The sequence below is a fragment of the Chiloscyllium plagiosum genome, unplaced genomic scaffold (genome assembly GCF_037043375.1).
Source record: "Chiloscyllium plagiosum isolate Xiang-an unplaced genomic scaffold, Cpla_swu_hap1 HiC_scaffold_23, whole genome shotgun sequence".
NCBI lineage: Eukaryota > Metazoa > Chordata > Chondrichthyes > Orectolobiformes > Hemiscylliidae > Chiloscyllium > Chiloscyllium plagiosum.
In genome coordinates this window covers 8,707,618-8,726,162 of record NW_028270161.1, presented here as the reverse complement: position 1 = coordinate 8,726,162, position 18,545 = coordinate 8,707,618, and the positions used below count along the sequence as shown (strand labels likewise).

Here is an 18,545-nt window from a genome sequence, read left to right as displayed (position 1 = left end):
CTATGTTCTGGCCAATACTTACTTCTCAAATCACTGAAACAGGTGAGCTAATCATTATCATGGTCTTAAAAATATTCATGGTAAAATAAACTGCTGGCAGAATATGGACATTAGTCTGTGAAGCAACTAATAGGAAACAAATAAAACCCTCTGAATTTTCTGCTTAAAACATCTGTTTATCTGCATCTGTGCAAATTGCCAGAGTTGTCAACAATAAGAGTTTGCCTTTGCATCTTAATGAACTGTGGCTCAGTGGTTAGCACTGCTCACAGCACAGGGTCCCAGGTTCAATTCCTGCCTTGGGCGACTATCTGTGTGGAGTTTGCACATTCTCCTCGTGTCTGCGTGGGTTTCCTCCGGGTTCTCCGGTTTCATCCCACAATCCAAAGATATGCAGGTCAGGTGAATTGGCCATGCTAAATTGCCCATAGCATTAGTGAGAGGGAAATGGGTCTAGGTGGGTTACTCTTCGGAGGGTCGGTATGGACTGGTTGGGCCGAAGGGCCTGTTTCCATACTGCAGGGAATCTAATCTAAACTGTTTACTTTCTGAGAGGTGTGACTGTATTATCCGCATTTGCTTGTCAAAGACACCAGTCAGCTGTCTTGGTTAACTGATTTTGTCAACAGAAAGTATTAACAAGTGGCACTAGCCTTCTCAAGGTGATCCCAGACAAATCATGTCGCACAGGCAAGAATGAACAGTGCTGGGAAAAGGTCCATGGGCAGAGTGCATTCAGGGAAAACTCAAATAATTCCAGTCAGCTGTATTTCTCCAATTTGCCAGAGGACAGAGTAAGTGCCGATGTAATGCTGTGGAAATGCCAGGCTTGGATATTTAGACCCTGTCACATTTCAGAGGAAGGGAAGATTAAAGAGTTAGAACATTTCATAGTTTTGATAGAATGGAATGTGTTTGAATAAAAGCATTGTAATGAGGTAAGATGTTGGGGCTGCAGAGTGGCTCAGTGGTTAGCACTGCTGTCTCACAGCACCAGGGATCTGGGTCTGATTCCAACCTTGGGCAATTGTCTGTGTGATGTTTGCATGTTCTTTCAGTGTCTGCTTTTGGTTTCCTCCCACAACTCAAAGATGTGCAGGTTAGAATGGATTGGTCATGCTAACTAAATTGCCCATAGTGTCTAGGAATGTGCAGGCTGAGTGGATTAGCCATGGGAAATTAAGCGGTGGGTCTGGTTAGAAGGATTGGTGTGGACTCGATGGGCTGAATGGCTTACTTCCACACTGTATAGAATCTATTTTATCAGTCTTGATAAGGAGACAATGGTGTAGTGGAAATGTCATCAGACTAATAATCCAGAACCTATAGATAATGTTCTGGGGACGGTGGTTTGAATCCCACTGTAGCAGATAGTGAAATTTGAATTCAATAAAATGCTGGAATTAAAAGCTGGATGACCATGTGATTATCACTGATTATTGTAAAAATCCTTCTAGTTCATAAAGTACTTTAGAAAAGGTGATTGCTGTGGGTTCTAAGTCACATGTAGGACAGGCCAGGCGAGGATGGACAATGTGGTTGACTCTTATCCGCTCTCTGCGCAAATAGGCAAAAATGCTGGCCTAGCCAGTGATGTCTTAATTCTATAAATGAATAAAAAACAAATTAGTGAGGGATGGTATAGGAGGGAGCTCAGAAAGATTGAGAGAGGAAGGCTTGGAGGGAGGTATGTACAGTGCAAATGGGCAGGGCTCAGCAGAGGAGGTATACCAAGGTCCAATGGCTGGCGCACAGGAGGTACACCAGGGTCCAATGGGTGGGGCACAGGGGGTACAGCAGGGTCCAATGGCTGGCGCACATGAGGTACACCAGGGTCCAATTGGTGGGGCACAGGAGGTACGCCAGGGTCCAGTGGCTGCGGCACAAGGGGTATAGCAGAGTCCAATGGGTGAAGCACAGGAGGTACACCAGGTTCGAAAAGCTGGTGCACAGGAGGAACACCAGCATCCAGTGGTTGGGGCACAGGAGGAATACCAGTGTCCAGTGATTGGGGCACAGGAGGAACACCAGTGTCCAGTGGTTGGGGCACAAGAGGAATACCAGTGTCCAGTGGCTGGGGCACAGGAGGAACGCAAGTGTCCAATGGTTGGGGCACAGGAGATTCACCAGCGTCCAGTGGCTGGGGCACAGGAGGAACACCTGGGTCCAGTGGCTGGGCACAGGATCAACACCAGGGTCAGTGGCTGGGGCACAGGAGGTACACCAGGGTCCAGTGGCTGGGGCACAGGAGGAACACCAGTGTCCAGTGGCTGGGGCACAGGAGATACACCAGGGTCCAGTGGCTGGGGCACAGGAGGAACACCAGTGTCCAGTGGCTGGGGCACAGGAGGTACACCAGGGTCCAGTGGCTGGGGCACAGGAGGTACACCAGGGTCCAGTGGCTGGGGCACAGGAGGTACACCAGGGTCTAGTGGCTGGGGCACAGGAGGTACACCAGGGTCCAGTGGCTGTGGCTGTAGTGGGTCCACTGAGCTGGGGTCAGGGTATGGAGACCAGGAACAGGAGGGTGCCTGTTCTTTCTGTCAATGCCACTGCAAATGGGTAACCTACCTGTCTTTCCTTCCATGTCCTTTAGGGCCTGTGGGTATTTATCTGCTTTGCAAACTGATTTATCTAGTGGTCATTTGGGGGTGGGGTTGGAGACGCAGAGGAGGTGAAGTTATTGCCTCTGTGCTTTCTAACCGTAGAAAAGGGGCTATAATCTTAAATGAGATGTTTTTTGACTTTGTGAAGGTCTATGTTTTTAAGTTCAGGGCAGCCAACATTCCGAAAGAATGTTCCATTTCTTTTTTGCATCTCTTATACATTCCACATTCCCACCCTAGTTCCTCACAAACAATTTTTTTAAAAGAAGTAAAACAGCACAGCTGATAAAAAGATTTTTATTGGGTCTCATGCTGTACACAGCAGCTGCAACACAATCCTCACTCACTTGAGTTTCAAAGCCATGAGAGTATCCACTCCCTGAGGGAACATTTATCACAGTCTGGCCCACGGAACAAATGATCATCATATTATCACTCGGCAACTCGTCAACTTCCTGTAACCGATCAGTAACCCGCCATTTCTCACTGGCTGAGTGAGTTCATCCAATGAGTGGCTAAGTTATTGAGGTTAGGAAAGCTCCAGGTCTCGGGTATGTGACAATAGGTGGTGTGTCAAGTGAGGATGAGATAACTTTTGACTGTAAAACCGTTAAGAAAGCCCAGAAAGCTTATCAACTTGTGCACTTGAGGCCAGTTGGTTGAGGTATTAGCAATGGCCTGGGCAAGGTGCAAAGGAACCCAGAAAATCTTCAGTGCTTTCATAGAATCATAGCAGTGAAGAAAGCAGGTCATTCGGCCCATCGAGTCCACACCCCCCCCCCCGAAGAGCATCCCATCCGGACACACCCCCCACCCTATCCCCGGAACCCTCATTCCCCATGGCTAATCCATCTGATCTGCATATACGTGGACACTATAGAACAATTTCATATGGCCAATCTACCTAGACTGCAGATCCGTGGACACTATGGGCAATTTAGCATGGCCAATCCACTTAGCCTGTGCATCTTTGGACTATAGGAAGAAACCAGAGCACCCAGAGGAAACCCACACAGACACAGGAAGAATGCGCAAACTCCAAATAGTTAGTCATTTGAGGGTGGAATCGAACGCAGGTCCCTGGTGCTGTGAGGCAACAGTGCTGACCACTGAGTAGAGACAAAAGGCAACAGTATCTACATGGAATATCTGTAGCTAAACCTTGCATTTGGTTGGATTTAGCTAAGTTTGTCCCATGCGATGTTTTATCTCATTGACAAATGTAGGCTGTTACTTTGACCCTTTCCTGGTTACTTTTTAAAATTCTAATTGTGTTCCGCCATTTATCTGACAATTGGCATTGATGTCTTAGCTGCATTTCTGTCTCCAAATCAACAGTGATCCTATTGATTCTGTTAACAATGAAATTATCCCAGATTAATAGTTAGTCAAGAAATCATTAAAACACAAAATGTACTGATTGTGATATGGTTTGTACAAATACACTTTAAATTATTGTGGTCATAATTTCTACTCACATGATAACACAGGATAATCTCTGTAGTCTTCAAGCAAAATCGTTAATCATTTCATAGTCCAATGCTACAAAACAATGCAAGGCTCAGACTGTAGATTATGCTACCATATACTGTTTTGTTCCCTGACACAGGGACAATGAAATGGAAACTTTCTCTGTTACTGTAAGTTTGCCTGCAAGGACCAAAGGACTATTCCTGCTGACTTATGAAGAACTGTTGGAGAGACGTCTAGGACAGTACAGACACGTGATCAGTGTCAGGCCCATGCAGATCATTCTGAAACTCCTAGTAGAGATCCATTTGACAGAACCTTCTGGGATCACTTTTCTGGAAGTTGCACCACTCAGAAACAGCAAGAAGAACAGTCAACACCTTGAAGGTACAGAGAATCAAGGAGGGATATTTACATCTCAGTGACAAGTTTGAAATGAACTTTTGTTAAGTGACGTGTATTAGATTTATATTCAAATTCAGTTTAATTATTGCATTTTGCCATAATGTTTGCAACATCTAGCTGCTATCATTTTTCTGAAAACTGTTTAGTAGGTTTCTTAACCTGTCATGTATTCTCTATACTGTTTCCTGTTGAGATTCTGTGGTGCAGTGGGTATTGTCTTTAACACTGAGCTAGAAACTCCAGGTTTGTGTCCCACTCCAGGACGTAATGGCCAAGGAAGGTGTGTTCATTATGCAGCCAAATAGGATGAGTGCAGACTTGTAACTCTTTCTGACACACCACTGGCAGGCGGTTAGACTGGGAGAGATCCCTGTTCTATCATGTAGTAGAAAAATATTAGAATGTTTACCATTGCTATTCATACTCCAGACTACAATATGCAGTCAAACAGGGCAGAAGTAGGTACTGCAGATCCTGGAGATTAGAGTCAAGATTAGAGTGGTGCTGGAAAAGCACAGCAGGTCAGGCAGCATCCGAGGAGCAGGAAAAATCAACGTTTCGGGCAAAAATCCTTCATGCAGTCAGACACCCACTTCTTGATGAGGGGATGGTCAGTGAGGAGCATGTTGGTGTGAACAGCATGAATGAGATTCTGGTTTCAGCTGGGGTGTATCTGGGACCAGCTACCTTGCCCTATCTGGGATGGAGGGTGTGGTACTGTCACTTGGACCAACCTTCAACTAGACAATGGAAATCAAAGGATTTGTTTTCCATGTCCTTCAAGACTTAGGCTTGCTCCAGGAATGCAGTAGAGTATGCAGTGGACACCCTGAAATGTTAGTTGCCACTGGGTACAGTGCAGCTCTGTTAATTTCCCTCTTCTTTGCTAAGCAGCATTGGTTGATACAACAAAGTAAAAGCCAATAGGAGTGATTGCAAACCTGTTCCTCTGAGTATTTAACCTCTCTTGATTGCTAATATGCTAATGTTTGGCAACACAGTGCAACTTCTCTGAATGGTCCACCTTAATTCAAAAGAGAATATATTGTGTGAGGCACAGAGCTAGCGACTTACCCTGGTCCCATACACACTCTTGCAGCACCATGCATAGACGTCAGCATCCAATTTAGCCAGTATTTTGAAGATTCTACCAGCATCATTGATGTCAGCAGCTCATTGGTTTTGCGTTGGTGAAGCCTAATGGTCAGTGTTCATTGAATGTCATTGGACACGTCAGAGACACTGTATGTGGATTTCAAATATGAATTACTTTGTCTTGGAAGCCATCATTGATCTTGATGCAACAGTGCAATAATGAAGGAGTGCTGCACTGTTGGAGGTGTTGCCTCACAGATGGCATGTTAAGCTGAAGTCCAGTCCACAAGCTTAAGTGAATGCAAATGATCTCCCAGCAGTATACAACCAAGAATAGGGAAGACATCTCAGTGTATGTTCTTCAACCTACACCACTTAACATACATTTACTTTGTCACCGCCTTGTTGCTGGGATTTTGTTGTTCAAATTGGTGGCATGTTCCTACATTACATCAGACACTTCATTTCAGAAGGAGTTCATTGGCTACAAAAGACTCTAGTGATGTGAAAGACGCTAAGTAAATACAATTTCTTGTTGTCTCGAAATCTAAATGGTTAGTTGGAATATTCATTTTGTCAGCCAACCGTTAACAGCTGATTTCATTTAAAAAAATGTTTTGTTGTAGACTGACATATGGGTAATAAAGATTGAAATGCATGTAAATGGGTTAATATTCAAATACAATTCAAACAGAGAAAATAGAAAGATAATAGGAAATTATAGATGACTATCTGATCTCATTAAACAGTATTACAGTTAACTAAACAGAGTACTGTGCCAGCAAATGTAACTCATTTTGCATCAATTAGTATTGTGAGAAGTGACTTACATGTACATTGTTCAGAAAAGTGGTTCAGAGTTATTGAGATGGTAATAAATTTATAATTTACAATGCAGTTAGCAAAGTAGTGTTAAGATCATCAAAAGGAAGGTTCAGTCATTGAGTTAGTCAGGCACTTTGTAAGGTTGTTGAAATATTTATCTGGTCTTAAGTTTGCTTCTTCTCATGAGCATTATTTTATGTTTCAAATACTTGAGGACTAATTAATTGATGGTCCTTAGTATTTGAATGTATTTATCATACTTCCTTCCTCCTTTCCTTTTTTTATCATTTTTTTGACCTTTCCTTTCAGTACTATATTTTGGAGAATAAACAATAGAATAATTTTTGAAATAATCGGTCTTCCTCCTCCATTCAAACTGCAGGATGAACAAGAGACTTGATATATTTTAACCAGAGCAGTGACTTTTGTGTCATCACCCCTAGACATGGTGTCGTGGGGTCCTTTGAGCTAGTAATCCAAAGCTTAAGACTAATGTTCTTTGGACACAGATTTTAATTCCAACATGGCAGGTGGTAAAATTTGAATTCAATAAAATCTGGAATATAAAATGAATAAAAAGCATTTGGGTCATTAATGCTCTATAATGAAGGAAATCTGCTATCCCTGACTGTCCAACGTGTGACTCCGGACTCTTAGGAAGAACAGGAAATTTTATATTTTTTAATCAAAGGAGTGACTTTTGTGACACCACCCATAGATATTTAGGAGCCACATGTGACTCCAGACCCACGGCATTGTGACTGTCTCTTTACTGCTCTCGGAAATGGTCGAGATAGCCACACTAATGGATCAAAAATCTCCATGGCTACAAACTCTGCCTAGCCATTGATGCCCATAATCCATGAATGAATTCTCTACTTCCTCAGGAGGCTAAGGAAATTCTGTATGTCCACAAGAACTCTTACCAATTTTTATAGATGCACCACAGAAAGCATCCTATCTGGATGCATCACAGTGAGCTGTGGCAACTGCTGTCCCCGAGACCACAAGAAACTGCAGAGGGTCATGAATGCTGTCCAGTCCATCATGAAAACCAGCCTTCCATCCACTGACTCTACCTATATGTCCCGCTAGGTTAAAAACAAGGACTGCAGATGCTGGAAACCAGAGTTTAGATCAGAGTGGTGCTGGAAAAGCACAGCAGGTCAGGCAGCATCCGAGGAGCAGGAAAATCGATGTTTCGGGCAAAAGCCCTTCATCATGGGCTTTTGCCCGAAACATCGATTTCCCTGCTCCTCAGATGCTGCCTGACCTGCTGTGCTTTTCCAGCACCACTCTAATCTATATGTCCCACTGCTTTGGGAAAGCAGCCAATATAATCAAAGACTCCTCCCACCCTAGTTATACTCTCTTCTACCCTCTTCCATTGGGCGAAGATTTAAAAGTTTGAATACACATATGAACAGATTAAAGGACAGTTTCTTCCCACTTATCAAACTTTTGAATGGATTACTCAAATGTTAATTCTGATCTCTCTGTCTCTGCACTTTCTCTGCGGCTACAACATTGTATTCTGCTCTCTGTTCTGCTCCCCTGAGGTACTTTGTATGGTACGATCTATCTGTATAACACACAAAACAGCACTTTTCACTGTATCTCAGTCCATGTGATAATAAATTAATGAATCAAAAATAAAGGAAAGTGAAATACATTTGGAAGAATGAATTGTCGTTTAAATTTTGACTGAAAAATGTGGTGCTGGAAAAGCACAGCCAGTCAGGCTGCATCAGAGGAGCAGGAGAGTTGATGTTTCTACAAGCATAAGTTCTATATCAGGAATGTCTAATGAAAAACTTATACTCGAAATGTCGACTCTCCTGCTCCTTGGGTGCTGCCTGACCAGCTGTGCTTTTCCAGAACCATACTTTTTGACTCTGATTCCCAGCATCTGAAGTCCTCACTTTCTCCCTAAATTTTGTACAACCTATTAGAAAGAGTATGCTTCATGGGACCTGCCTTGTCCTTGAGCCTGCATTTCACCCCATTTATATATTTGTATGTAATTCTTCTGCTTTTCTATCTACTTGTTTTCAACTGAAAACAGATAGCATCTGATTACATGTGAAGCTATAATTGTAAAGCAAAAATAGAAGTTGCCAGAGAAACTCAGCAGGTCTGGTAGCATCTGTGGAGAGAAAAACAGAGTTAATGTTTTGAGTCCAGTGACACTTTTTAAAATTGAAAAAAACTGGTAAGAGTGATATTTATGCTGATAACAGGGCAGAGGGGAGTAAATAAAGTACATGGAGACCAGGCCCAGAGAGAGAGTGAGAGAAAAAAGGAATAGGTAAATAAAGAGATTGTTGATGATAAGCTGAGGGAAAGAGAGAGAGAGAGAGAGAGAGAAAGAGAGGGAGAGAAAGAGAGGGAGAGAGAGAGATAAAGAAGTGTAAATGATTGAAAAAAGGTTGGCTGTATTGGGAGAAACCCATACAAGATAGGTCATAAGGGTATGGGAGATGGTAATGAATATGGAGGAAGAGTGTATAATTGTTATAAGGTATAACTGTACCTGGGATAATGGTGCAAAGGCTGTTTACACTGGTATAAGCAAAGTTAGGCATTACAAATGAACTGGCAATGATGCAGAATAATTGCCCAATCTTCTTTGTTATCTACAATCTCTTCAACCCTGCATATGAGCTGTATACTGTATATTAGTGGTATTCATCTCCATTTTAATTGTAAAGTCAAATTCCTCTTACCAACAAGAGAAAAGAAAACAAATTGCATTTTATATACATTTTAGGAAATAATAGAAAACCTGCTTTTGGGTCCCAGATCTGAATGTTCATGAACAGCTGAGCCAAGACCAGTTAAATATATATCTCTGATTGACCTATCATAATGTGGAGGTGCTGGACTGGGATTGACAAAATTAAAAATCACACATCACCTGTTATAGTCCAACAGATTTACTTGGATTTACAAGCTTTCAGAGCGCTGCTTCTTCATCAGGTAGCTACTTGAGTGTGGTAGCTACCTGACGAGATAGACAGAAAAACCAAAGAACTGAGGATGTTGGTAATCAGAAACAGAAATTGCTGGGAAAACTCAGCAGGTCTGGCAGCATGTGTGGAGAGAAAACAGAGTTAACATTTGGGTTTTCCAGAACAGAAGCGTCACTGAACCCGAAACATTAACTCTGCTTTGTCTCCACACATGCTACCAGATCTGCTGAGATTTCCCAGCAATTCCTGTTTTTGTGTCTGAGGTAGACATATTTTTGATCAGTGAAGGATTCAAAAGTCAGAAGTCACGCAAGATCAGGGTATAGTCCAAAAAGCTTATTTGAAATCACAAGCTTTCGGAGCGCTACTCCTTCATCAGGGATTCTAGAGTTATTGGGAAAAGGCAGGACAGTGGAGTTGAGGATTAGCAGATCAGCCATGATCTCATTGAATTCTGGAGCAGAATTAATGGGTCAAATGACCTACTTCTGCTGCTACTCTTGTAGTCTTATTTGAAGAGTGCCTCATTTGACAAAACTACATTCTACTGAGTGGATAGGGTAAATTTTCACTTTAATGCAACTCAAAATTTATTCTATGTAACAAAAAATAATTCTATTTCACCTGTATTTAACATTATACCTTGAATGTATGAGGTTTAATAAATTCCATAAAATAATTATTGGTAAAAGAAGGATGAGATATTTGCCTGTAAGTTTTATGATATCAAGATAAATGATGATCATGAAAACTTCACAACTTTAAAAGCATTGAGAGTTGAGATCTCACATTTTGGAATGTGTACATTTAGATATTAGTCGGCGTTGTGTTCACATCCTCAAATCAGGAGATGATTAATTTTCATTTTCTTTTCCAGAATTGCGCTGCTGTTACACAGATACACATTTCAAGTTATAGAGTGAATTTAAACTATTCTATGTTTTTCACCTGTCCTATTTCAGCCTCACCCCCACCATCCACCAAAATCAACCGGACCACAACAACAGCCCACATCAGATTTGCCCCAACAATTAACCAGCAAGTAGTAATTGCTGAGAATGGAATTCTGGGCGATTTCATTCTGAGATATGATGTAAACAGAGAATTGGGAGTTGGTGATATTCAGGTAATACTCTTAATGGCTTCCTGATTCTGTGATCACTGTATCCCAAGAGTGTACGTTTTCATTCATAAAACACTCCAGAGAGTCTGCTTTCAGCAAATTTCTGTAGTGTTGTTAGAGATGTCATTTAAATCAGATAAGTTCACTTTAACTTGGTTCTCTGCTTCAGCTGATGTTTATAGATCTTAAAACAAACATGTGTGTACCTTGCATCTGCAATGCCTCACCACAAAAGCTTGTTTGTAAATTAGTTTTAAATTAAATTCCAAGCATCTTTGACTTGTGTTTACGTACCCCCCCGCCCACCACCAAAGCTCCCAGCCAGTCTATTTTCTGAAATCCCAATAAGAGCAAATTGTCCTCATCTTCAGTTTCTTTCTACTTGTTTCTTCTCTTCTTACCTGTTTGCCTGTCCTCCTGTCCTCTCCCGAAGTCATTGACTCTTTCTTGAAATTGGTTAGCCACTGTTCCGATGACCTTCTGTTAACGTATCCAGATGGACATTCTTCAATGGGTTACAGTGAAGCCCAGGATATTTGGAGCCTCATTTTCACAATAACGGTACTAAAATTTACACTCTGCAAAGGTTTCTGATGTGAACTTGCTTTTCAATAACAGAATGTATTGTAACCAAAACCAGCTGTGTTCCCATTGATAACTTCAAAACCACTTCCAGCAGGGACCTTTGGATAGTGATTGTAAGCAGTAAATATCTTGCTCATCCTAACCTCAAGGCCACTATTGCTGTAACATACCCTTCTCTTCTCTCCTTCCCTAGTAAGATCAGTTTACTCTATCCTGGTTTGGATGTTGATGGTGCCATTTGTAAATAAATGCCATTGCGCCAATATCAGGAGCTGGTTGATTTTGGTAAATGGTTACTTTTGCCCAAAAGCTAATCACATGAAGTTTCCTCATCAAAGTTTAGCAAGCAGTGTGAGTCAGCATAAATCTCAGCTCACCATCTTAGCTCAAGAAAGAAATATTCAAATGTTAGACCTGAAGTTACTATTTATAGACAATACCTTTGTCATAGAACTCCTACTGTACTCATCAAGAATATCAGAGTCAGGTCAAAACAGGCAAATTCTCAACTCTTCAAAAGAAATGTGCCTCAGCTTGCAAATTCAAAAGGGAATGTTTATTGTCTCCAGTTGTGATATTTTATAGTTCACATGTGAATGTGGCTCATGCAAAGGAGATTGTCAATTGTGAACAAGTTAACAGATAGAGATTATAACATGAAATATATATATATATATACACACACACACACACACACACAAGAATATTAGCGTTCTTGATAGAAGACACAGATTCATGTCTCACCTGTGTCATAACACCTATGACAGTAGAGTCATAGAGATGTACAGCATGGAAACAGACCCTTAGGTCCAACTTGTCCATGCCGAACAGATATCCTAAATTAATCTAGGCCCATTTGCCAGCGTTCAGCGAATATCCCTCTAAACTATTTCTGTTTACATATCCATCCAAGTGCCTTTTCAATGTTGTCATTGTACCAGCCTCCACCATTTCCTCTGGCAGCTCATTCCATACATGCACTGTGTGAAAATTTGGGCACACCAATACTCTGCGTGAAAGAAAATTGCCCCTTACGTCCCTTTTACATTTTACCCCCCTCACCTTAAACCTATGTCGCCCAGTTTTGGACTCCCCCACCTGGGGAAAAGACCTTGACTATTCAGGCTATCCATACCCCTCATGATTTTATAAATCTCGATAGGGTCACCCCTCAGCCTCTGACATTCCAGGGAAAACAGCCGCAGCTTATTCAGCCTCTCCCTGAAGTTCAATCCCTCCAATGCTGGCAACATCCTTGTAAATCTTTTCAGAGCCCTTTCAACTTTCACAACAGGGAGACCAGAATTGTACAGATTGATGAGACAATCTTTGTAAAGGGATGTGTTGTAACCTATTCCAAAACTATTGCCCATGGTTTCACTGTGCAGCATCCATAAGGTACACTGCAGCAACTTAGCAAGTTAGCTTCTACAGCAGCTTCCAAACCTACAACCTCAAAACTTAGAAGGAGAAGGGCAAAAGGTGCAAGAGAATACCGCCCACATTGGCGGGTCAAAATATTGGAACTCATCCCTTTTAGCAGTGTGGGTGTGCCCAAATTATAGAAGTTGCTGTAACCCAAAAAGGCGACTCCCCAGTACTTTCACAAAGACAACTAGAGATAGACAACAAATGCTGAGCTTGCCAGCAATGCTCAGATCCCAATGAAGGAGAACCATTGTAATGATTGTAAATCCATAGGTCAGTAGCTATTTTTCAACCCATTGTCACCAACACAGGGTTACTTGTGTTACAAATACAGATGATACAAAAAATTACTTATGTTTGCTATTAATCATGTCAAGTGCTGAGATTTTATAATTTTATTTTTTTTACAGATTCAAAATGGGTTTTTTGTTCATTACTTTGCACCTAAGGATCTGCCTCCAGTTCCAAAGAATGTGGTCTTTGTGATAGATACAAGTGCTTCGATGGCAGGAAAGAAAATCATACAGGTATATTTCTTTACCTTAATGATTGTACTTAAACAGAAGCTGCTTATAGATGTCTGACCATATCATTCACCCATTACTAACATGCAGCTAATGATAGAATCACAGAACTTTATTGAAGGAACTCTTATCCCATTGCAAATTCAAATTGTAACCTCCTCAAAGAATTCTAATAAGTTTGTCAGCCATGACTACTTCTTCATTAAGTCTTGATAATTCTCTGTGGTTATATTATGTATTTATATTATTATTTTCACATGCTATTTTATAATTGAGCAAAGTTCAATACCATTCATGATTCTGCAGATATCGAAGCAGTATACAAGAATAATAGTAGGTACAGTAGATAATAAAGAAAGCAAATGGAAATTTGACATTTATTGCAAAAGGAATAGGCAATATATAAGTAGGGAACTGTTACTGCAAATGAACAAGGCATTGGACAAAAACAAAATAAAACTATAAAGGAAACCCAATATCTGAGATTAGTACAAATTCCCATGTTTGGTAATGCAGTCCAATCCCTCAAGGTGCCCACTGATTAGAATCATAGAATTATACACAGAGGAACCTCGATTATCTGAACGAGATGGGCGGGCACTATTTTGTTCGGATAATCAATTATTCAGTTAATCGATTCAATGCCTTTCCTCTGGGCCTTGGAGTTTTTTTAAGTCCGCTCCCCGTTCAGGAGACAAGGCAGCGCCACGAGGCGCTGCTCCTGCCACTGATCCCACACACCTCCTGCCCCAATCGTGTCCAACACCACCCCCTGTCCCATCCAACACCGCCCCCCACCCGCTCTCCACCCTCCAACCCCGTCCAACACCGCCCTCCGGCCGCCCCCAACCCCGTGCACCCCGGTCCCCCCTACCCACTCCGCAACCCGGTCCAACCCCGCTCCCCAATCCCGTATAACATCCCCCCGGTGCGCACACCCCACACACCCCATCCATCCCCGCCCCTATCCGGGGCAGCTGGACTGGACACCAACAACAAGACAGCTGCTGCTGCCTTTGTGGATAAGTCTCCAAATAGCACACATGTACACAAACTTTTTACTGCAACTTTTTGACAGTTTCCACCTTTGTCCTGTGCAGGACAATGTTGGAGAGATCATCTGGGGAAGGGGGGATTTAGGGTATACCCCTCTGTAGAACTCCAGGGAAAGTGTGGGAGAGACAGAGTGTGGAAGGTCTGTGATTTGGAGATGGTGCCTGTTTAATCATTGTAAACAAAAGATGCGATCAGTGTTGCATACACATCCTTGATGTAATGTTTCTATTGGGACCTCGAGATCTCCTTCGGATAATCAGATATTCGGATAATCAGATATTTGGATAATTGATATTCGGATAATCCAGGTTCCTCTCTATATAGTAACTGTGGAAAGTTTCAATTGTTCTGGTTGACACTGCCCCAAATGGAGATCTGCTGTTCTGTTTGCTCTTCTTTGCACCAGGTAGCTAAACAACAGGGTCATTTGACTCAAACGTGATCTGAAATTGGGGAGCAAGCCCAGTCTGATAATGGAAGAGGGTCTGTAACTCTCACACTCTCTAGAAATGTGAAACCTAACCTCTTCCAGTGTAGATATTACAGGTAGTTTGGGAATCCTTACATTGACTTAACGCTGCATTGTCCTGGACTGCACTATGCAACATGTTCCAGGCCCATTCCTGTAAGCTGCCAGTAAACACATGCCCTGCATAATATGATATTCTAATAGATCATAAATTCTTTGTAATAAGGACGATGTAGTGATTGTATTGAGGTCAGCCAGGTGGACCTCATAGAATATGAGTTCTCTTATTGGACCAGGTTAACAACCCCAGTCAGGGACCCCTGGCTGACAGATAAGAACTATTGTATCTCCAACTCTATTTTGATTTAGTCCTTACAGTCTCCTTTGCTTTCTTTTAGGGAAGCATTGCCTTTATCAGGCTTTGCTTGTTACTGTTTCATTAGTGACATGGTTGTTCTCCTGGTGGTGGAGAATATAGAGTAAAGTTCTTGCACAATGGTGTCTTTTTCAGTGGGTCACTGCACATACAACCACAGGTGATGTGGGGAAAATATAAACACTGAACAAAAAATAGTTCAGGACAATCATACATCCTACTCACTCTTGAGAGCTGACTCTGAGGGAGGTCAAAGGAAGATAACGGGTGTAGATTAGATTCCCTGCAGTGTGGAAACAGGCCCTTCGGCCCAACAAGTCCACACCAACCCTCTGAAGAGCAACCCATTCCCTTATATTTACCCCTGACTAATACATCTAACACTACGGGAATTTAGCATGGCCAATTCACCTAACCTGCACAGCTTTGTGACTGCGGGAGGAAACCGGAGCACACAGAGGAAACTCACGCAGACACGGGGAGAACGTGCAAACTCCACACAGACAGTTGCCCGAGATGGGAATTGAACCTAGGTCCCTGATGCTGTGAGGTAGCAGTGCTAACCACTGAGCCACCGTGTAAATAAAGGGTGCCTTGGTGATGGAATACCGTTCTCTGTAGAGTTATTTCAGATGACACTTTGAGCAATTTTTCATCCCAGCTGTTGGAAACATTTAAATTATGTTGCATTTTGAACTCAGAGTGAATTTTTCCATTGTACTCAACTCCTGATTCCTTGGGACCCAAACCAGCACTTTTCTGATCGAGCTGGTCATCTGAATGTGAAGTCGAACTCTACACTGATTGACCCAAAGTCCCATTGTACAGCTCTCCATTCATTGACCCAAAGTCCCATCGTACAGCTCTCCATTCATTACCATCAAACCAAAAGCCAAGATTCAGAGATTATTTTGCGTTGAACTGAGAAAAGAAGAGGGTCAGAGCAGGCCAATTATCGGCCTATTTATTCCAGTGTTTGTTGGCATTTTCTGATGCGTGACTCATTTTCTCATAAATGAAAGACTGTAAGAGGAGCCTGGAGCATATGGGTGCCAGCTCATGAGTCTTTGCTCAACAAACGACAGCTGTTTCACCAATTCAGAAAATAAACTGCTTAATTCAAGTAATTGAAAATATGGCATTTGCAATATTTTGTCATCTGTAAATCGGAATGGGTACACAGTGCTGTCAGGTTGACTTGAATTGATTGTCAGTTTTAATAGGGATGTAATTATAACATAAACACAAGCATCTGCAATAAATAGTCTTCGATGTACATTATAAAAGGATGGCCGAGTAGGATTTAGAATTATCATGTCCTGTAACCAGTGATGAAACTAATGTAATTTTATTCTTTACGCTGATATAATCATAACATGTTTTGATATTTCCCTTGCTGCATTCTAACAGAAAATTTCACTTGTCACCTGTGATTAAAATGTTACAAGCTCTTAGCCCCCTTTGTTACCAAAAGAAATTACCCTAATTCACTGTAAAGTATGGGCAGCACAGTGGCTCAGGATAACAGAATAGGGGAATGGGTTTGGGTGGGTTCCTCTTCAGAAGGTCGGTGTGGACTTGTTGGGCTGAAGGGCTTGTTTCTACACTGTAGTGATTCTACGTAGCAAGTTCCTTGAAAATGTTTGATTGTCCACTCGACTACCGCTTAAGTTTGACAAATTGCTGTGGGCATTATGTGAGCTTTGCTAAACAAGGACACAAAGGGTGTTAAAAAACACACGATTCCAGTCTATTTATCATCATCAAATTACAGGTAAGTGGTTTCTACCTGTTTTAGAGCTGAAGTCTTTAATGAGAAAGAATACCATGTCACAATCTTAAACCTTTCATATGAGATGCATTTCTAATGCTGGTGTCTTGGGGAGAAAGACACACCTGGAGTGGCACATATTGTTCTGGGCCCTCAGGAAGAGTTAATTGTTCTAGGAAGGCATGGTGGAGTAATTGAATGGTGGAATAAGCCTACTGTTGTTTTGTACATCAGCTGGAGACAGATACTGCATATCAGCAGCAACGAATGAAGTTTTTGATTCAATTATTTTAAAAAGACAAATTTCCTTCACAGGAGGAACAATGGCAGATATTTCTGGGTATAATGCAGAAGATGCTGGATCAGTTCATTCCAAAAAGGAAGAAAGATCCTATGAAGAGGCAGGGGTGGCCATGGCTGACGAGGGAAGTTAAGAAACATATAAAGTCAAAAGAGAAAAAGTATAACATAGCAAAGATAAGTGGGAAAATGGAGGACTGGGAAGCTTTTAAAGAACAACAGAGGATTACTAAGAAGGAAATAAGCAGAGAAAAAATGAGGTACGAAGGTAAACTGGCCAAAAATACAAAGGAGGATAGTAAAAGCTTTTTTAGGTATGTGAAAGGGAAAAAAATGATTAAGACTAAAATTGGGCCCTTGAAGACAGAAACAGGGGAATATATTACGGGGAACAAAGAAATGGCAGAAGAGTTGAATTGGTACTTCAGATCTGTGTTCACTGGGGAAGACACAAGCAATCTCCGAGGTAACAGTGGCTGAAGGACCTGAACTGAAGGGAATTTACATTTGCCAGGAATTGGTGTTGGAGAGACTGTTAGGTCTGAAGGCTGATAAGTCCCCGGTGCCTGATGGTCTACATCCCAGGGTACTGAAGGAGGTGTCTCTAGAAATCGTGGATGTGTTGGTGATTATTTTCCAGAGTTTGATAGATTCAGGATCAGTTCCTGTGGATTGGAGGGTGGCTAATGTTGTACCACTTTTTAAGAAAGGAGCGAGAGAGAAAGCAGGAAATTAGAGACCAGTTAGTCTGACCTCAGTGGTGGGAATTATGTTGGAGTCAATTATAAAGGATGAAATTACGACACATCTGCATAGCAGTAACAGGATAGGTCAGAGTCAGCATGGATTTATGAAAGGGAAATCATGCTTGACTAATCTTCTGGAATTTTTTGAGGATGTAACTCTGAAGATGGACAAGCGAGATCCAGTGGATGTAGTGTACCTGGACTTTCAGAAAGCCTTTGATAAAGTCCCACATAGGAGGTTAGTGAGCAAAATTAGGGCGTATGGTATTGGGGGCAAAGTATTGACTTGGATTGAAAATTGGTTGGCTGACAGGAAACAAAGAGTAATGATAAACGGCTCCCTTTCGGAATGGCAGGCAGTGACCAGTGGGGTACCGCAGGGATCACTGCTGGGACCGCAGCTTTTTACAATATATATTAATGATATAGATGATGGTATTAATAGTAACATTAGCAAATTTGCCGATGATACAAAGCTGGGTGGCAGGGTGAAATGTGAGGAGGATGTTAGGAGATTACAGGGTGACCTGGACAGGTTAGGTGAGTGGACAGATGCATGGCAGATGCAGTTTAATGTGGATAAATGTATGTTTATCCACTTTGGTGGCAAGAACAGGAAGGCAGATTACTACCTAAATGGAGTCAAGTTAGGTAAAGAGATCTGGGTGTTCTTGTACACCAGTCAATGAAGGTAAGCATGCAGGTACAGCAGGTAGTGAAGAAAGCCAATAGCATGCTGGCCTTCATAACAAGAGGGATTGAGTATAGGAGCAAAGAGGTTCTTCTGCAGCTGT

At 41.9% G+C, this 18,545-nt stretch overlaps 1 protein-coding gene across 1 annotated transcript in view; it reads left to right on the top strand.

Moving 5' to 3' along the window:
- The window catches only part of itih5 (inter-alpha-trypsin inhibitor heavy chain 5), a 61,809-nt gene that overhangs the window by 19,147 nt on the left and 24,117 nt on the right, over positions 1 to 18,545 (top strand). The window contains exons 5-7 of the mRNA XM_043713257.2: positions 4,216 to 4,463; positions 10,336 to 10,499; positions 12,920 to 13,036. Of these exons, the coding sequence (XP_043569192.2) occupies positions 4,216 to 4,463; positions 10,336 to 10,499; positions 12,920 to 13,036 (529 nt within the window). The remainder of the gene's footprint in view (positions 1 to 4,215; positions 4,464 to 10,335; positions 10,500 to 12,919; positions 13,037 to 18,545) is intronic.